This window comes from Ambystoma mexicanum, chromosome 12, assembly GCF_040938575.1.
Source record: "Ambystoma mexicanum isolate Mex_15411 chromosome 12, UKY_AmexF1_1, whole genome shotgun sequence".
Lineage (NCBI taxonomy): Eukaryota > Metazoa > Chordata > Amphibia > Caudata > Ambystomatidae > Ambystoma > Ambystoma mexicanum.
Genome location: NC_090936.1, coordinates 186,070,804 through 186,085,647, shown reverse-complemented (window position 1 = coordinate 186,085,647; position 14,844 = coordinate 186,070,804). Strand labels below are relative to the sequence as shown.

The following is a 14,844-nucleotide window of genomic DNA, read 5'->3' as shown; positions in this document are numbered from 1 at the left end:
TTATAAATCAATGCTGACTGCACTTTCTTTGTAGACCCGCAGCCTTTCCAACTGACCAGACCAAGGTAGCCTTTGTACTTTCGTATCTTAGCGGCAGCGCCGCTGATTGGTCGATCCCTCTGGTTACACAGGATGACCCAATTCTTCGGAACTTCTCAGCCTTCCAGGCGAGTATGGAGAGACTTTTTGCAAGACATTCCCAAGGGCAGGCCCTGGACAACAAACTCCTCTCCCTGCGACAGGGCAACCAGGACCTCTTAGCCTACATTGCATCTTTTAATAGGTTAATCGTGGAAACTAGATGGCCCGAGGATAAAAGGATCACGCTATTTCACAGAGGTCTGCGTGGTGAACTTAAAGACGTCCTTGCCCAGGTCATGAATCCTCCTCAGGACTGTTCGGAATATATTGATTTGGTGGTCCAATTGGATCATAGGCTCCAAAACAGAAAGGCGGACCGATCCAGGTTTCAAACCCGAGTATTCACGAAAACACAAAGCAACGCCAAAGGGGTCAACACCGTTGAACCTATGCAGATTGGGGCCGTAAAGGGTCCCTTAACCCAGAAAGAGCGTAACAGAAGACGACAAATGCAATTGTGCCTCTATTGTGGAAACTCTGGACATTTTCTCTGAGATTGCCCGGTAAAACCACCTAAGAAGACAGTAGGAGCTTCTGACAAGAACTCTGAAAAGCCTGAGCCGGGAAACAACCTCGCCCGACAAGTGTAGAGGTCCGCTTGCCGAGCTTAAAAACCAGTTCTTTGACCTCGCACTTCATAATGCCTATGGTCCTCGTAAACCCAACGCAACCAGAACGTTTACATGCTATTAAGGCATACATTGATAGTGGAGCAATAGGAAATTACGTGGACCGCGAATTGGCTTCCAGGATGAACCTACCTCTTTGTCCAAAGGCGGTTAAAGACGTCATTACCACGGTGGATGGGACCGAAATCGCCTCCGGACCGGTAACCCATACCACTGCTGAAGTGACGTTACTAGGCCAAGACGGGCATCGGGAGGTAATTGTGTTCGACGTGATCAAGGCTCCTCAATTCCAAGTAATCCTAGGAATCCCTTGGTTGGAGAAACACAACCCTCAGATTGATTGGCGAGCAAAGACGATAATGTTCCCTGAGTGTGCACCAACCTGCTATCCACGACCCAGCATTGGCCTAGCGTCAGCAACGACTGACGGTCCACAATTACCTCAAGAGTATCGAGAGTTCCAAGATGTTTTTCAAAAGGAACAGGCTAACACCTTGCCACCTCACAGATCATACGATTGTCAGATAGATCTGCTACCCGGTGCAACTCCCCCTTGCAGTAGGATTTACGCCCTCACCGAGCCTGAGAACCTTCATCTGCGACAGTATTTAGACCAGTATCTGGCCAATGGCTTTATCCGTCTGTCAAAGTCTCCTGCATCCTCGGCTCTGTTCTCCGTACCAAAAAAAGAAGGTGACCTCAGAACCTGTATTGATTACCGTGCTCTGAATCAGATAACAGTAAAAAACAGATACCCCTTACCTCTGATCCCGCAACTCCTCGACCAGGTGAAAAACGCCTGTATTTATACCAAGCTTGATCTCCGGGGAGCTTATCATTTGGTACGGATCAAGGAAGGTGATGAATGGAAGACGGCATTTCGCACTAAGTATGGGCTATTTGAATACCAAGTGATGCCCTTCGGACTATGCAATGCGCCGGCCGCCTTCCAATATTTCATGAATGACGTCCTCAGAGAGCTCATTGATGTCTGTGTTGTCGTCTACATAGACGACATTCTTGTGTACTCATCTTCGGAAGCTGATCATCGAAATCATGTTAGGGCGGTCCTTGAAAAACTTCGCCAACATAAACTCTTTGCCAAGCTCGAGAAATGTTTCTTTCATGTCACCGAGGTCGAATTTCTGGGATTTATTCTGACACCCAAAGGAGTCCACATGAACTCGAGAAAAGTTGACGCAATCCTCAAATGGCCATCTCCTACTTCCGTGAAAGGCGTTCAAAGCATGCTAGGCTTTGCCAATTTTTACCGCAGTTTTCACGAGTGGTACAACCCATCACATCCCTCTTAAGAAAAAATAAGCGCTTTGAATGGTCTGCAGAAGCTGAACAAGCCTTCCAAGAGCTAAAGGCCAAGTTCACCTCGGCGCCAATACTGAAACACCCACGCCCGGATCTCCCTTACATCGTTGAAACCGACGCCTCCAGCTTAGCAATGGGAGCAGTTCTATCACAAAGGGATCCAGAGACTAACCAACTGCATCCTGTGGCGTTTTGGTCTCGAAAGTTCTCGGCGCCTGAAATTAATTACACCATCACGGACAAAGAGCTTTTAGCTATTAAATCCGCCTTTAAGGCCTGGCGGCATTATCTCCTCGGGGCCAAACACACCGTTACGGTGATCACCGATCATCGAAATCTACAGTATCTGAAAACCGCCAAAGCTCAATCCTCCAGACAGCTTCGCTGGGCTCTATTCTTTGCTGAATTTGACTTCGTGATCACTTACCGCCCGGGCAACAAGAACGGCAAAGCGGATGCTCTTTTCCGAATTGGAATGGAAGATAACGTTGTCAATCCCGAACCCGTACCAATAATTCCTGAACAAAGGATCTTGGGTCTGATTTCTTCGCAATCCATCGAGGATATTGATGCAAAAACTAAACAACTTGTGACCCCATCAGACTTACAGAGCTGGTTACAAAGAGGAGAGAACTTCACCGTAAACAATGACTTGCCTTATTTCCAAGGACGATTATTCCTACCACACGCCGATTTACAAAAACAGGTAATCTCCTGTTATCATGATTCATTAATGGAGGGTCACCCTGGCATCGCCAAAACCACAGAAAAAGTTAAGAGACACTTCTGGTGGCCTTCATGGAGAAAAGACATAAAGGAATTTGTGATGTCCTGTGGTGTGTGCGCTCAAAACAAGGGTCAAAAGAAAAGGCCGGCTGGTCTTCTGCAACCATTAGACATTCCACCGTGGCATACCCTTTCCATGGACTTCATCACAGACTTACCCTCTTGTTCCGGGTACAACACTATTCTCGTTATTGTGGATTTTTTTTTCTAAAATGGCCCACTTCATTCCGCTAAAAGGCTTACCTTCAGCTTCAGTACTAGCCAGAGAATTCCTTGAAAACATTGTCCGGTTACACGGCTTCCCGTCGGTACTAATCTCTGAAAGAGGAAGCCAATTTATTTCTCACTTTTGGCGTAGTTGTTGTCGGTCAGCTCAAATCGATGTAAGACTTTCAACCAGCCATCACCCCCAGACCGACGGGCAAACCGAGAGAACAAACCAGACTCTCGAACAATATTTACCTTGCATGCTACAACAGTCTGAAAGCAACTGGAAGGACATCCTTTGGATAGCTGAATATGCATACAACAATTCAGTTCATTCGGGAACCGGGAAGAGTCCCTTCTACATCTTGTATGGAATTCATCCTCGAACCTCCAACCTCGACCCACCTCAAGATCTTGGAACACCCGCCGTAGATCAGTTGCACTCTGTTATTACCCAAGCTTTCAAGGAAGCGACTGCACATCTACAACAAGCTAAAGAAAGGTACAAAAAAGGAGCAGACCAACACCGAAGCGATGCCCCTCAATACCAGGTTGGGGATCATGTCTGGTTGTCCACCAAACATTTATCGCTAAAAGGACCTCGCACCTTCAACCCCAAATACCTGGGACCATATTCAATTACGGCCATAATTAATCCAGTGGCCGTTAAATTAGATTTGCCAACCCATATGAGAATACATCCTGTGTTTCACGTATCTCTTTTGAAACCCATGCAACCTGGAACCAGACTGACCAGACCTCCAGAACCCATTCAAATGAATGGAGAGCCCGAATTTGAAGTTAAAAACATTTTGGACTCCAAGATCATCAAATCAAAACTATTCTACCTAATCGACTGGAAAGGCTACGGACCCCAGGAAAGATCCGGGAACCCCATGACTACGTCCAGGCTCCTCGTCTAGTCAGGAAATTCCACCGAACCTTTCCCGATAAACCAAAACCCCCGGGGAGGACAAGTTTGGGAGGGGCCTTGAGGGGGGGTGCTGTCATGAGCGCTACTCCCGAGGAGCCAAGACTGGCCCAGCGTCCCCGGAAGCAGGCTCATCATCCACACCCCCGGTTCCAGCAGACCCCTACAGGGGCCCTTTGGACCATGTCCTGGCGCCTCTGGCGCCAGGCTCATAAGGAACCACAGTCCCGGCACCATGGGCGCCAGGCTCATATTCTTAAAGTGTGCAGTAGTGATTGGGTGGACTTACCTGTGGCAGACCATGCTGCATACTCACCTAGAACAATCCAAGCTGGGTGAAGTCCCAGCCACTGGCTGGGAGGGACCAATCCTCTGTTACAGGAACTCTTTTCTTACCTGGGTGGGGCTGATGCTAATCCTCTGACACTGGAACTCTTTTCTTACCTGGGTGAGGCTGGAGGAAGAATACGCACCAAAGCACTTCTCCACTATTTAAACCACGCCCGATAGAATTCACATGCTTCGCGTTATTCTGCAACAGCAGCAGGACGCTCACTGAGGCGGCTCCTGCATTCCAGGACCAGACACACCCTCAGCTTCTCGAGCAGCAACCTGTGGATGAAGAAAAGGCACAGGAACATCTACTCACCAGAATTCAGCCACAAGAGTCCAGTCTCCGACAACCTGCAAATAAAGACATAAGGTTAGAAAACGGGCAACACGCTCGCAGCTGCGCTCGCTTACCTTATCCATCCGTGATCACACCGGAGTTCACCGCGGCCTTCACTTCGGCAGCATCCCAGCACCTGGAAGACAAAAGACATTGTTAGTGGTGTCCGAGCCGAAGGTTTCGCAACTCAGTTATACTTACGCGCTTCTTCACGCGCAGCAGCGGCAGCATCGCCCTCAGCATTTCGGCATCTGAAAGAAAGGAAAAGACATTATCAGAGGCGCCCATTTGGAAACGGCCACAATTCAGTTATACTTACGTGCCACCGCACGTGCAACAGCGGTGGCATCGCCCACAGCATCTCGGCACCTGACAGACAGAAAAGGACATTATAAAAGGGTGCTCCTTCAGAAGCGGCCTCAGATCTTCTATACTCACGAGCCTCTTCTTGCACTGCAGTGGTGGTGTCGCCAACAGCTCCTCAGCACCTGAAGGACTATTACAAGCCACAAAAGGACACTGAGCCTAAACACTGAAATCATCCATTGACGTAACTGGATTCCACGCGCCCCTGCACCAGAAGCAGGATGGAGAGCTCGGCTTTACTAAACCAAAGGTGAGAGTTCGTGGAGACCTGTCGAGAACCAAGAAGTGGGAAAAGCAGAAGAATGGTGGGAGAACTTATCCAACCAGCTTATAATTACCCCTTTTTCTTCCACCTGCAGAAAACTCACCTTACAAGCCAGACAGTCAATATTCGGAGGTCCTGCCCAGAGCGTCTTCCGAGTTCTACGCCTCATCATAGTCATAGAAGCAACTGTAGCAGTCCAGTTTGGGTCAGCGCCTACGTGGGAATCAGGTGAGCGTTACACATATGTTTAAATCACCAAAAATAATACATTTTTAACAATGAAGGGCTTCTACCCCCAGATAGGCATAGAGAGTATCCAAGAAAAGAGTGGCTTGCCCTGGGGGTCTATTGCAATGGGGATGCTGATGGGTCTACCAGGAACACTTGAGCCAGTCATCTGTGTGTCAGTTTGATTGGTTCACTGGGTTTTTACCCTTCACCGCTCTGTGGGCCAAAACAATAAGGGGAGTCACCATCATATTGCACTCAAATGGCAGTAGCATAGAAGCCATTTTGACTCTGCTCTTCTCTTCTCATGCTCACCATTTGGCTCTCCTGTCTTGCTTTCATGAATTTGCCACTCACAAATACATTCTCCCTACTTTCTCTCAGTGTATGGTGAGTGTGCAATTGTGTCTACTGTCCCGCATGCGGGCTGCATATTCTTTTAATTTCTGTATTCATCAGTCTTTGCTAGGCTCCTCGTCCCGACCACTATATTGCCACTCTCCATATTTATTTTTGAGTTTTTTCTCTTCTATTACTAGGATCTCATTATTCGCGTGGGACAGCGAAGTGAGCAACCTAGGGAGATGAAAGCAGCTCTGGAGGATCCCCCATACACCTCCTCTGGGGTCAGCATTAATGGGTTGGAAGCTTTCACTTTCCCCAAAATGTCTTTCACATCCCATTCCCAACTGTTCTCAAAACACTACAGCTCAAACATGACACATGATTATAGTTCAGTGACCCTGGCTATGAAACACATCAATGACCATTACCAACAAGACCAAACATCCAGTTTTCTATTAAAAAACATAAATTATATATTTTATGATTTTGTGCACCCTCACCTCCATCTAGCGGGTGCCTTAGTGCAGTTCAGTTTGCAGATCTGCACTATACAAGTTTATCATCATCCTTCATTCATTTTACTGATGGATGGCTTGTCCATTTATGTTAATTTCATAGAAATAAACTACAAATACAGTTATTTAATTATACAACCGTTCTTGTGTGTTTCTGTCGCATTACCAAAATGGCAACTCTCTTGTGTAACTTAAAAACAATAGCTCTTTTTTCCTTAAGGTCTTCACATAGTGCACCATTTGTATCCAAGTTAGAAGCAACACAAAATCAATCGACGGAAGTTAAATGAAGCAAACAGAGAATTAGAAAAGGTAAAGCACAGTCTGCTAACCAATTAAAGTGATGGATTGTGTTTTGTATTGGAATGGATGGCTTCAATGGAGCTTTTTCTGTTCTGAGAGAAAGAAATGAGAATATACAGAGATCGCCATATAAGCTTAAGATATGTTTGAGGATGATGAAATCAAACTTTTGAAGGATCCATGTGGAATAATAATGTTTAGTCTTCAAAAAATGTATTTTTTATTGGGTTCAAAAATGGATTTTTATATTTGTTTTATTGTGAATCAACCCAGAAATTAAATGTATTTTCTTTTTTTATTACAGGAATTAGTTCTGAAAGTGTGTGACAATACTGTCGAAAGTATGCTCCAGATTGCTGTGCCACGTTGTCTGCAATGCAGTCACACATTGACGACTTTACCCGTCTGGAGGGCAAGACGTACAGGAATCTATTTACAGCATTATTATTGTAAGGATTCTAGAAAACTGCAAGAAGAAAACAAACACACTTTGGACCAGCTGTACAATCTCTCAGTAGATGTCCAGAAAATTAGAAGATTGAAGGCATGGGTGCTTTTAAGAGAAAAAACATATGTTGAAGAAAATGCTAGTATTTTAAAAGACATGGGAGCAAATGCGACTGCTGTGGCCAGCATTTTGGAACGCTGTCCAGAGGCAATCCTTCAGTCCCCTGAAGAAATTAATGCTCAGAAATCTCTTTGGCGATCTGTGCATCCCAGTGACATAGAACTGATCAAAATCATAGAACGCTTTCCAGAGTCTTTCTTTTCTTTCACACAAAATGAGAATCAAATGAGTAATATCCAGTACTTCCTAGAGCTTGGAATTAGGAAGAAAATTGTAAGTCGATTTCTGGCCACTGCACCAGATATCTTTTGCAAACCAGTTGAGAATAACAAGCAATTAATTGTAGCACTGCAAGAAAGCTACATAAAACTTGGTGGTTCAGAAGCCAATATGAAAATCTGGTTAATAAAGTTATTGTGTCAAGACCCGTTCATTTTGTCAAAGGCCACAGAGGCTGTAAAAAACAACTTGGACTTTCTCCAGAGATTAGGGTTTAGAGATTTCGAAGTTTTAAAACTTCTGTCCAAGTTGAAAGGATTCATTTTTGATCTCACTTGTAGCAATATGGAGAGCAGTGTTGCTTACACTAAACAGATTTTCAATTCCAGTAATGAAGAGCTGAAGGAGATGATTATGAACTGTCCTGCAGTTTTGTACTACCCCGTTGAAGTGCTACAAGAGAGGATTGAGAGAATAGTAAAAGCAGGAATTCTCATGGACCAGATAAAAGAATTTCCTTCTGTACTGGAACTGACAACTCAGATTGTTCAGTTCAGGATAAAGAAACTTGTTGATTTAGGTTATGATATAAAACATCTAAATCTAGAACATTTGAGTGGTACAAAAAAGGATTTTGAAGTCAACTTCAATAAAATTCAAACAAAGAGGGAACGGCCATTGTTCAATCCAGTTGTCCCTCTGACTGTTGATGATTAATCTAAACCAAAATTGTTAGATTCAAAATCTAAGTACAAACACAATTTTGATACTGAAGATACAGAATGTTGTTTTACTTGTAAATATTATCCTGCTTCAAATAATGTTTGCTAAAAGTGCAAATCAATCGCAATTGTGTTATCTCGTTTGTGATAACTATTGTTAAGTGCTGGTGTAGTGAGCACACACATTAGTGTCTTTCATGACAAAACAGACATTCACTATTCTAAAGAGGGGAAACTACACACAACATGCTTTGAGGGAATTTCACCAACTGCCTTCTTGGTATTTATAACATACTATAACATTTTACAGTGTAGAGCTATCCAGTTCAGTATCTCCATCCCTCTATTTTTTGAGGGGTGGAGGAAACATGAAAAACTCTTATTAAACACATTAAATGTCCACATTGCAGATGATCAGGCGTGATTAAGATTCCTTTATCTCCACTGCTCAGGAAGCTGTGATGAATGACCCCTGGTCATCAGTCATTGATGTCTGAGCCACACTAAGTCCAATGCCAGCGCTTATGCATATCTGGTCCTAGTTTTACAGCGATTTCAGCATGATCAAACACATATATAGTCAGGGAACTGTGGCCTTAAGAAGTGAGAGAGGCATGTGATATTTCTCCTGGTTCTGCCACTGGAAAATGACATGAGTGTCTGGTTATTCGATGAACAATTGTGCGAGTACTGCCACGGTCGAGAGATAAAAAGACAACTGGAGACCATTCTTAACTCATATGATTTTTATTTTGGTCAGACCAAGTAGGGATGGTGTTTGACTAGCACCATCAGATGGGGTTAGGGCAATGCAGGCAGCACCCCGGGTCCCGACAGCCTTCCTGAGTGTCTTCAGTCTGTCCCTTTCTTCCTTAGATCCGGTCAGGTTTCTGGGCGGGCAAAGCAGTTCCTCGAAGTCTCTGGGAGTTATATCATCCTGTAAAACTCTTTTCTTTGTCTCTGTATCTTTCTTGTGGCTGCAGCCAACTCACCATGGTCATGTGCTGGTCCTCCCGAACGCACCTACCAGGTCCTCCTACTTGGCAACCTTAGGTTTGCTGAAGGGAGAAAAGCATTGGGCAGTAAGCATCTAGTTGTACCGCGTGGTACTGTGAGCTTTCCTCTCCTGGTTAGACAAAAACTACTGGTCTCCCAACCTGGCCTCAGCTAGGCTCTTTGGGACTTACCTGGGATATTGTGCTGGCCTCGCCTCCACTACTTCAGACACAGCCTTGTAGCTTGAACTGTGAAGGACTACACATTCTTGGCCTTCATCCCCATTGTTTTCTACCACTCTCTCTTCTGTGATGCCTTTTCCTACCTTTTCTTGATCTCCTTTTGAATTGTTCTGATTTATTCCTTTACCCTCTCCTTCCTCTTCTTTCTCACAACCTTCCCGCTCTACCCATCCTTATTTCCTTAGATATCCCACCCCCCCTCTATCTTTCTCTTTGGCTATAGACGTTTCATCTCTACCTTTTCCTCCTTGTTCTTCTGATGTTCTTGTTCCTCCATCCCTGTGTTTTTCTATCTCCCACCTCATCGTCCCCATTACACCACTTTCTACTCTCCTTCTTTCGTCTGTCTCTGCTATCTCACATTCTCCTCTCCTAGTCCTCCATCTTCTCTAATCCTTCTCCACTCCAGTTGCTTCCTTTTTCTCCTCTCACCTCCTCCGTTCAACTCTCTATCGCCTGCTCTAACTCTCCACTCTCTCTCTTTACCCTCACCTCCTACTCCTGCTCTCCCTCTCTCTCTCTCTCCTTCTTGTCTCCTCCTCTTCTTAATTCTTGCTTCCTCTCCTCCCTTTCTCTACTCTGTCTCCTTCTCTCTATGGAACTCTGCCTCCTTCTCTCTATGGAACTCTGCCTTACTCTAAAAGGCATACTCTGAGTCCTTTGCACCTCTGACTTCTGCTACAACTTCCCACTTTTTCTGTACCCTCATATACTCTAACAGTGCTGGGGATGGGCCATGTAAATGTGAGATCAGTGTCGGCTCTATGTGTGTGCTGTAAGCCATTAGGGATTAAAGACAAATAGCAGGAATGCAGTTTGAATTAAAACAAATAACATAGGTAAAATACAAACCTCCTAAAAGGGCAAATGTAGTTGACATGAGGCTGGATACAAAATGAACACATTCTGACTGTGAACATAGATTGAGAATTAAGATACAAGATGAAGTGATTAGGAATCTAGGTTTTGCATGGGGGTTTCCATGGTATCATGGAACAGCTGTACCAGATTAGATGAATTGACTGCCTTCCTTTGTTTAGCCACTATAACCAAGTTTCCTGTTTTCTTCCAATCCTTATCCTGGGGTTTCAGGTATGCAGGCATTGTCTAACAGTAGGATATTTGCCTCTAGCTAAAGCGCTGCTTTCTGCAGTGTGGTTCTTGCCAAAGGTTTTGAATGTACCACAGGGCTCCTCTTTTTTCTCTCTGCCCGTTAGAGGCTGCCACTAAAGAAAGTGGAACATTCGATAGAAATTAGTAAGAAATGTACACAGTTATGGGCTTCAGAATCTCCAAGTCTTAACCAGTTTCTGGATTAGTGCAAGATAAATCCCTAGTGACAGCGTTGAATTGACCCAGTTCTTTCAAAAATAATTGTCTTCAAAAGACCAAAAACTGCAGTAAACCAAAACATTTTGGTTAGTCGGTGAAAAATGGGAAACATATATATGGCCAGTAAGTATAGATGGATAGTGGAGAATGTGGAAAAAGGTGACACCTGTGAGGTGAAACCTGTAACAAAGATTTGGGTGCACTCCACATAGATAGGTAGAGTTTAATTTTTGGGACGCTACATCTTCCTCTCTTCGATACAATGCAAAGTTTGGAGATTGACAACAGTGGATTCATTTCATGTTTCAACAGAAGAGACGTGCATAGACCTTTCATTCCGGATTATTAGGTCAAAGTGAATCCAAGTTATATTGTTTTTCACTGTCTACATTTCACCCAAGCTGAGCGAGGTAGTTTATTCCACCTGGAAATGTCAAGCAATGTTAGAGCAGACCCTTGGGCGATGTTTACACGCAGTTTATTGTTTATGGCTTTGCAAATTGTAACACTCAAGTAGGCCAGACGATCCTTGTCCCAAACGAGATGTTGCTCTTCAAATTCTGATCTCAAAGTGCTGTGACTGAGATGCATTATTTCTTTCTTTGACCAATCTATTCTGTAACCAAATAATTTACTGAATTAATGTATTGTGTTTAAAACATGCTAGAACACATACTTAGGCAGACCATAATCTCGTCTGCATACATCTGTAATCACAAATTTCCACAATTTTTAAAATTCCCTTGATGTTTTGAGAGCTGACGATAGTGATGATTGTTACAGGTAGCAATGGCAAACCACGATTGGTGTCTTTTTTAATTTAGATCTTTTCTGAGATCAACCCATTAATAAATCCCCCTGACACAGGTTACACCATCAGAATGCTAGCTAAACCTCTTCAACCTATCACTCTCAACGGGGGAGTACTGTGGGCATTCAAATATGCATGCATCAAACCACTCCCCAAGGACACAACAGGCGATTTGGAAGACCTCTCAAACTACAAACCGATCTCACATTCCCTATCCAGCAAAACTACTAGAGAGTAATGTCTATGAAAAAACAGCGGAATACGTAGAAAACAACCAACTACTAGACAAGGCACAAGTTTGCTTCCGACCCATGAGAGGGACATAGACGGCACTTCGCTCTATGTGGGACAACCTAAAAACCAATGCAGACTCCAACACAAACTCAGCACTAATACTACTTGACCTCTCTGCAGTATTTGGCACAGTCGACCCTAACACTAAAGACACTAGAAGAAATAGGGATCACCAACACGGTGCAGACTGGATTAAATCTTTCTTGTCTGAAAGAACAGACACAATATGGATAAAACCATTCACATCTGCACCACGGGACGCCACCTGTGGAGTACCACAAAGATCCTTGTTATCCCTGCTTAAATAGATTTGATAATAGTATTCTAAATCCAAACAATACAGGATAACATGATCCTGAGATATAAATTCCCACAATTTTTCTGAAAAAATTGTTTTTTTGAAAAATGAAGCAATTATAATGAGTCCTGATGAATTATTAGGAGTATGAACTAAAATATAAAATTGGGCTTCTTTACAGAGCCAATTCCAGCCTGAAAATTCCTAAATGGGCTTGTAGGTGATCCGTGAACGCCTGGAAATAGTGAAGCAATCTTACCATTACTAGGTTTTTCGTGGTAAAAAGCTCATGTACTACCAGGATGTAAGTAAAGGCCAATGTAACCTACAGAATTCAATTGTACTGTGGTATTATGTGAAATGAGCATAAGAGAATATAAAAACGTTAATGTATTGAAATAGCAAAAACAAAGAATTATAGATGCTTGTTGAGAATGGAACCATTTTTTATAATGTGATAAATGTATGTATGCTTGTTTTTAGATTGTACTTATCCTGCAACGGGGGATTGGAAAAGAGGCTTACCATCTGAAAAGAAATTTGTCTGTCCTGAAGAAGGGCTAACAGTATATCGTCTGTAGAGACACTAGGGATAGTGTTTCATATGTTTATATGGCCGAAACATGTCGACACATGACAATAGACTAGCTAAAGCATATAGTCTTGTATCTGTAAACCACCTAAATAGAGTGGCCATGATTTAGATGACGAACCCCATATGAATTATATTGTATTTTTTAAAAATAAGCGAGAAGTAGATAGTGATGTACCATACTGACTTTCACTTTGGTGTTGTACCTCTCGCTTTGTTTTTCCTTTTTAACTACGTTTGATTGTTTTGATACTGAATAAATTAATAGAAAAGATATCATTTTGGGACTGTGTTTTATTCTTTCAATAAGATGGTTCTTCTCTCTTGTTTTTTGCTTTTTGTTTTTTTGTTTCTTGTCATATACACAAAACTCACTAATTGGTAAGTGATATGGTTTGCTCAGTATGATTCTGTAGATCACTCAGCCTAAACTGGTAGCACTGAGAGAGGGGTAGCCAGTTCTCATGTCTGTATATTTCCCTTTAGTGTGTCTCCCGTTTGAGAGACTGGCCCCCCGATAACAAAAATTGAGGGAGACTACCTCTGTTGATATCACGGGTAAGACATGGGAAAATAATCCAGTAGATACTGGGTCACCAACAATGCACTGAAGCATTTTCCAACGCATTTTTATAATGCCTTGTCCCAATATATGCCAGTACTCTGCAAGTGTAATGCCTTTCATACTAATTGTACCCATACATGACCATGCTGATGAACATATATATATATATATATATATATATATATATATATATATATATATATATATATATATATATATATATATATGCACCAGTATTCCCAAATAAGAACATACTCATGTTTGCTTTGCCTAAAGTGCCAGTATTGATAGTTATAACAAAATATGTTCATGATCAGCCAATATATACCAGTATATCCACATAAGAACATACTCCTGTTGTTTAGCCTTAATGCCAGTACAAAACAAGCATTGGCAATGCCAACAGTTTGGGCTTTGGTGTAGGCATGGGAAAGGCACATAGCAGGCACAGCTGTGGTGGTATTAACTGGCCATATATGGTAGCAGGTGCAAAATTGTATGAGTACATGGGCATCTAATAGCAGTGCCTGGGAAAGTCCTAATACTTATACAGAAGTCAACGCTGTTGGATTTGCCGATGCTTGTTTTAACAGGACTTTAGTGAAGGCATGCATAGTGCTTAGAAATCGATGTGTTGATGGCAGACATTTAAGACATTTCTATTACACCAGAAGCGGCTTTAGAACTCTAATGAAGTAATTAACTCTTTGAAGACTGCTTTGAAAAACACTGGCAGGTACTTCAAGTGCAAAGTTTGATGGTAAGTCTTGGTTAAAGCAAGCTCAAAGAGTTCCCATGAGGAGATGTTTTGGCCGGGGTGGAGGGGCAAGAACTGGGTAGGAATGGCCATTGGGATTAGCATGGCCATAGACAGTCAATGGGTGGGCATATAACGAAACATCACATACAAGCTGTGTGTCCCTCCTCATATGCCATTTCTTCCTATCTATACTCTAATAAAATAGTTTTGGCTAGCCCAAACTAAGAAAAGCCATGCCGCAGTAAGAAAACATGTCCTTGCTGGCTATGCAAATGCCCCCTGCCCCCATATCTCATGTTTTATTTGTCCCCCCTTAGGGCAGTAAACATTTTTATGGCACAGTAAGAAAACATTGCCTTGAGGGCTGAACAAATGCTCCCCCATGTAAGAACCCTCACCATCTTGCCTTTGACCTTGACACCAATACAAAAAAATGCCATTCAACAATAAAGAAACATGTTCTCACCTCTCCTGGGTAAGAACATTCATCATGTTCCCTTTGGACTTGATTCCAGAAAAAACAATTCGATGCCACTGTAAGGAAACATGACTCCCATAAAAGAGCCCTTAAATGTTGCCTTTGCCCTTAATGCGAGTACAAAATTCCATGCCACAGTGGTACCCAGCCAGCCCCATTGTGGTACCCTCCGCCACCACAACCCCTCCTTCACATAATAAGATTCAAGTTGGCTTTGCCCAAAAGACACACTCCCCCACAAGGCACACACCCACACAG

At 43.1% G+C, this 14,844-nt stretch overlaps 1 protein-coding gene across 3 annotated transcripts in view; it reads left to right on the top strand.

Moving 5' to 3' along the window:
• The window catches only part of MTERF2 (mitochondrial transcription termination factor 2), a 145,489-nt gene extending 132,430 nt beyond the window's left edge, over positions 1-13,059 (top strand). For 2 of the 3 annotated variants that reach the window (XM_069628271.1, XM_069628269.1), the window contains one exon: positions 7,014-13,059. In XM_069628271.1, coding sequence (XP_069484372.1) covers positions 7,053-8,213 — 1,161 coding nt within the window. In that variant the 5' untranslated portion in view covers positions 7,014-7,052 and the 3' untranslated portion in view covers positions 8,214-13,059. Of the gene's footprint in view, positions 1-6,626; positions 6,719-7,013 lie in introns of all 3 variants that reach the window. The other variant, XM_069628270.1, reaches the window with a different exon arrangement.
• Positions 13,060-14,844: the final 1,785 nt, after the last annotated feature.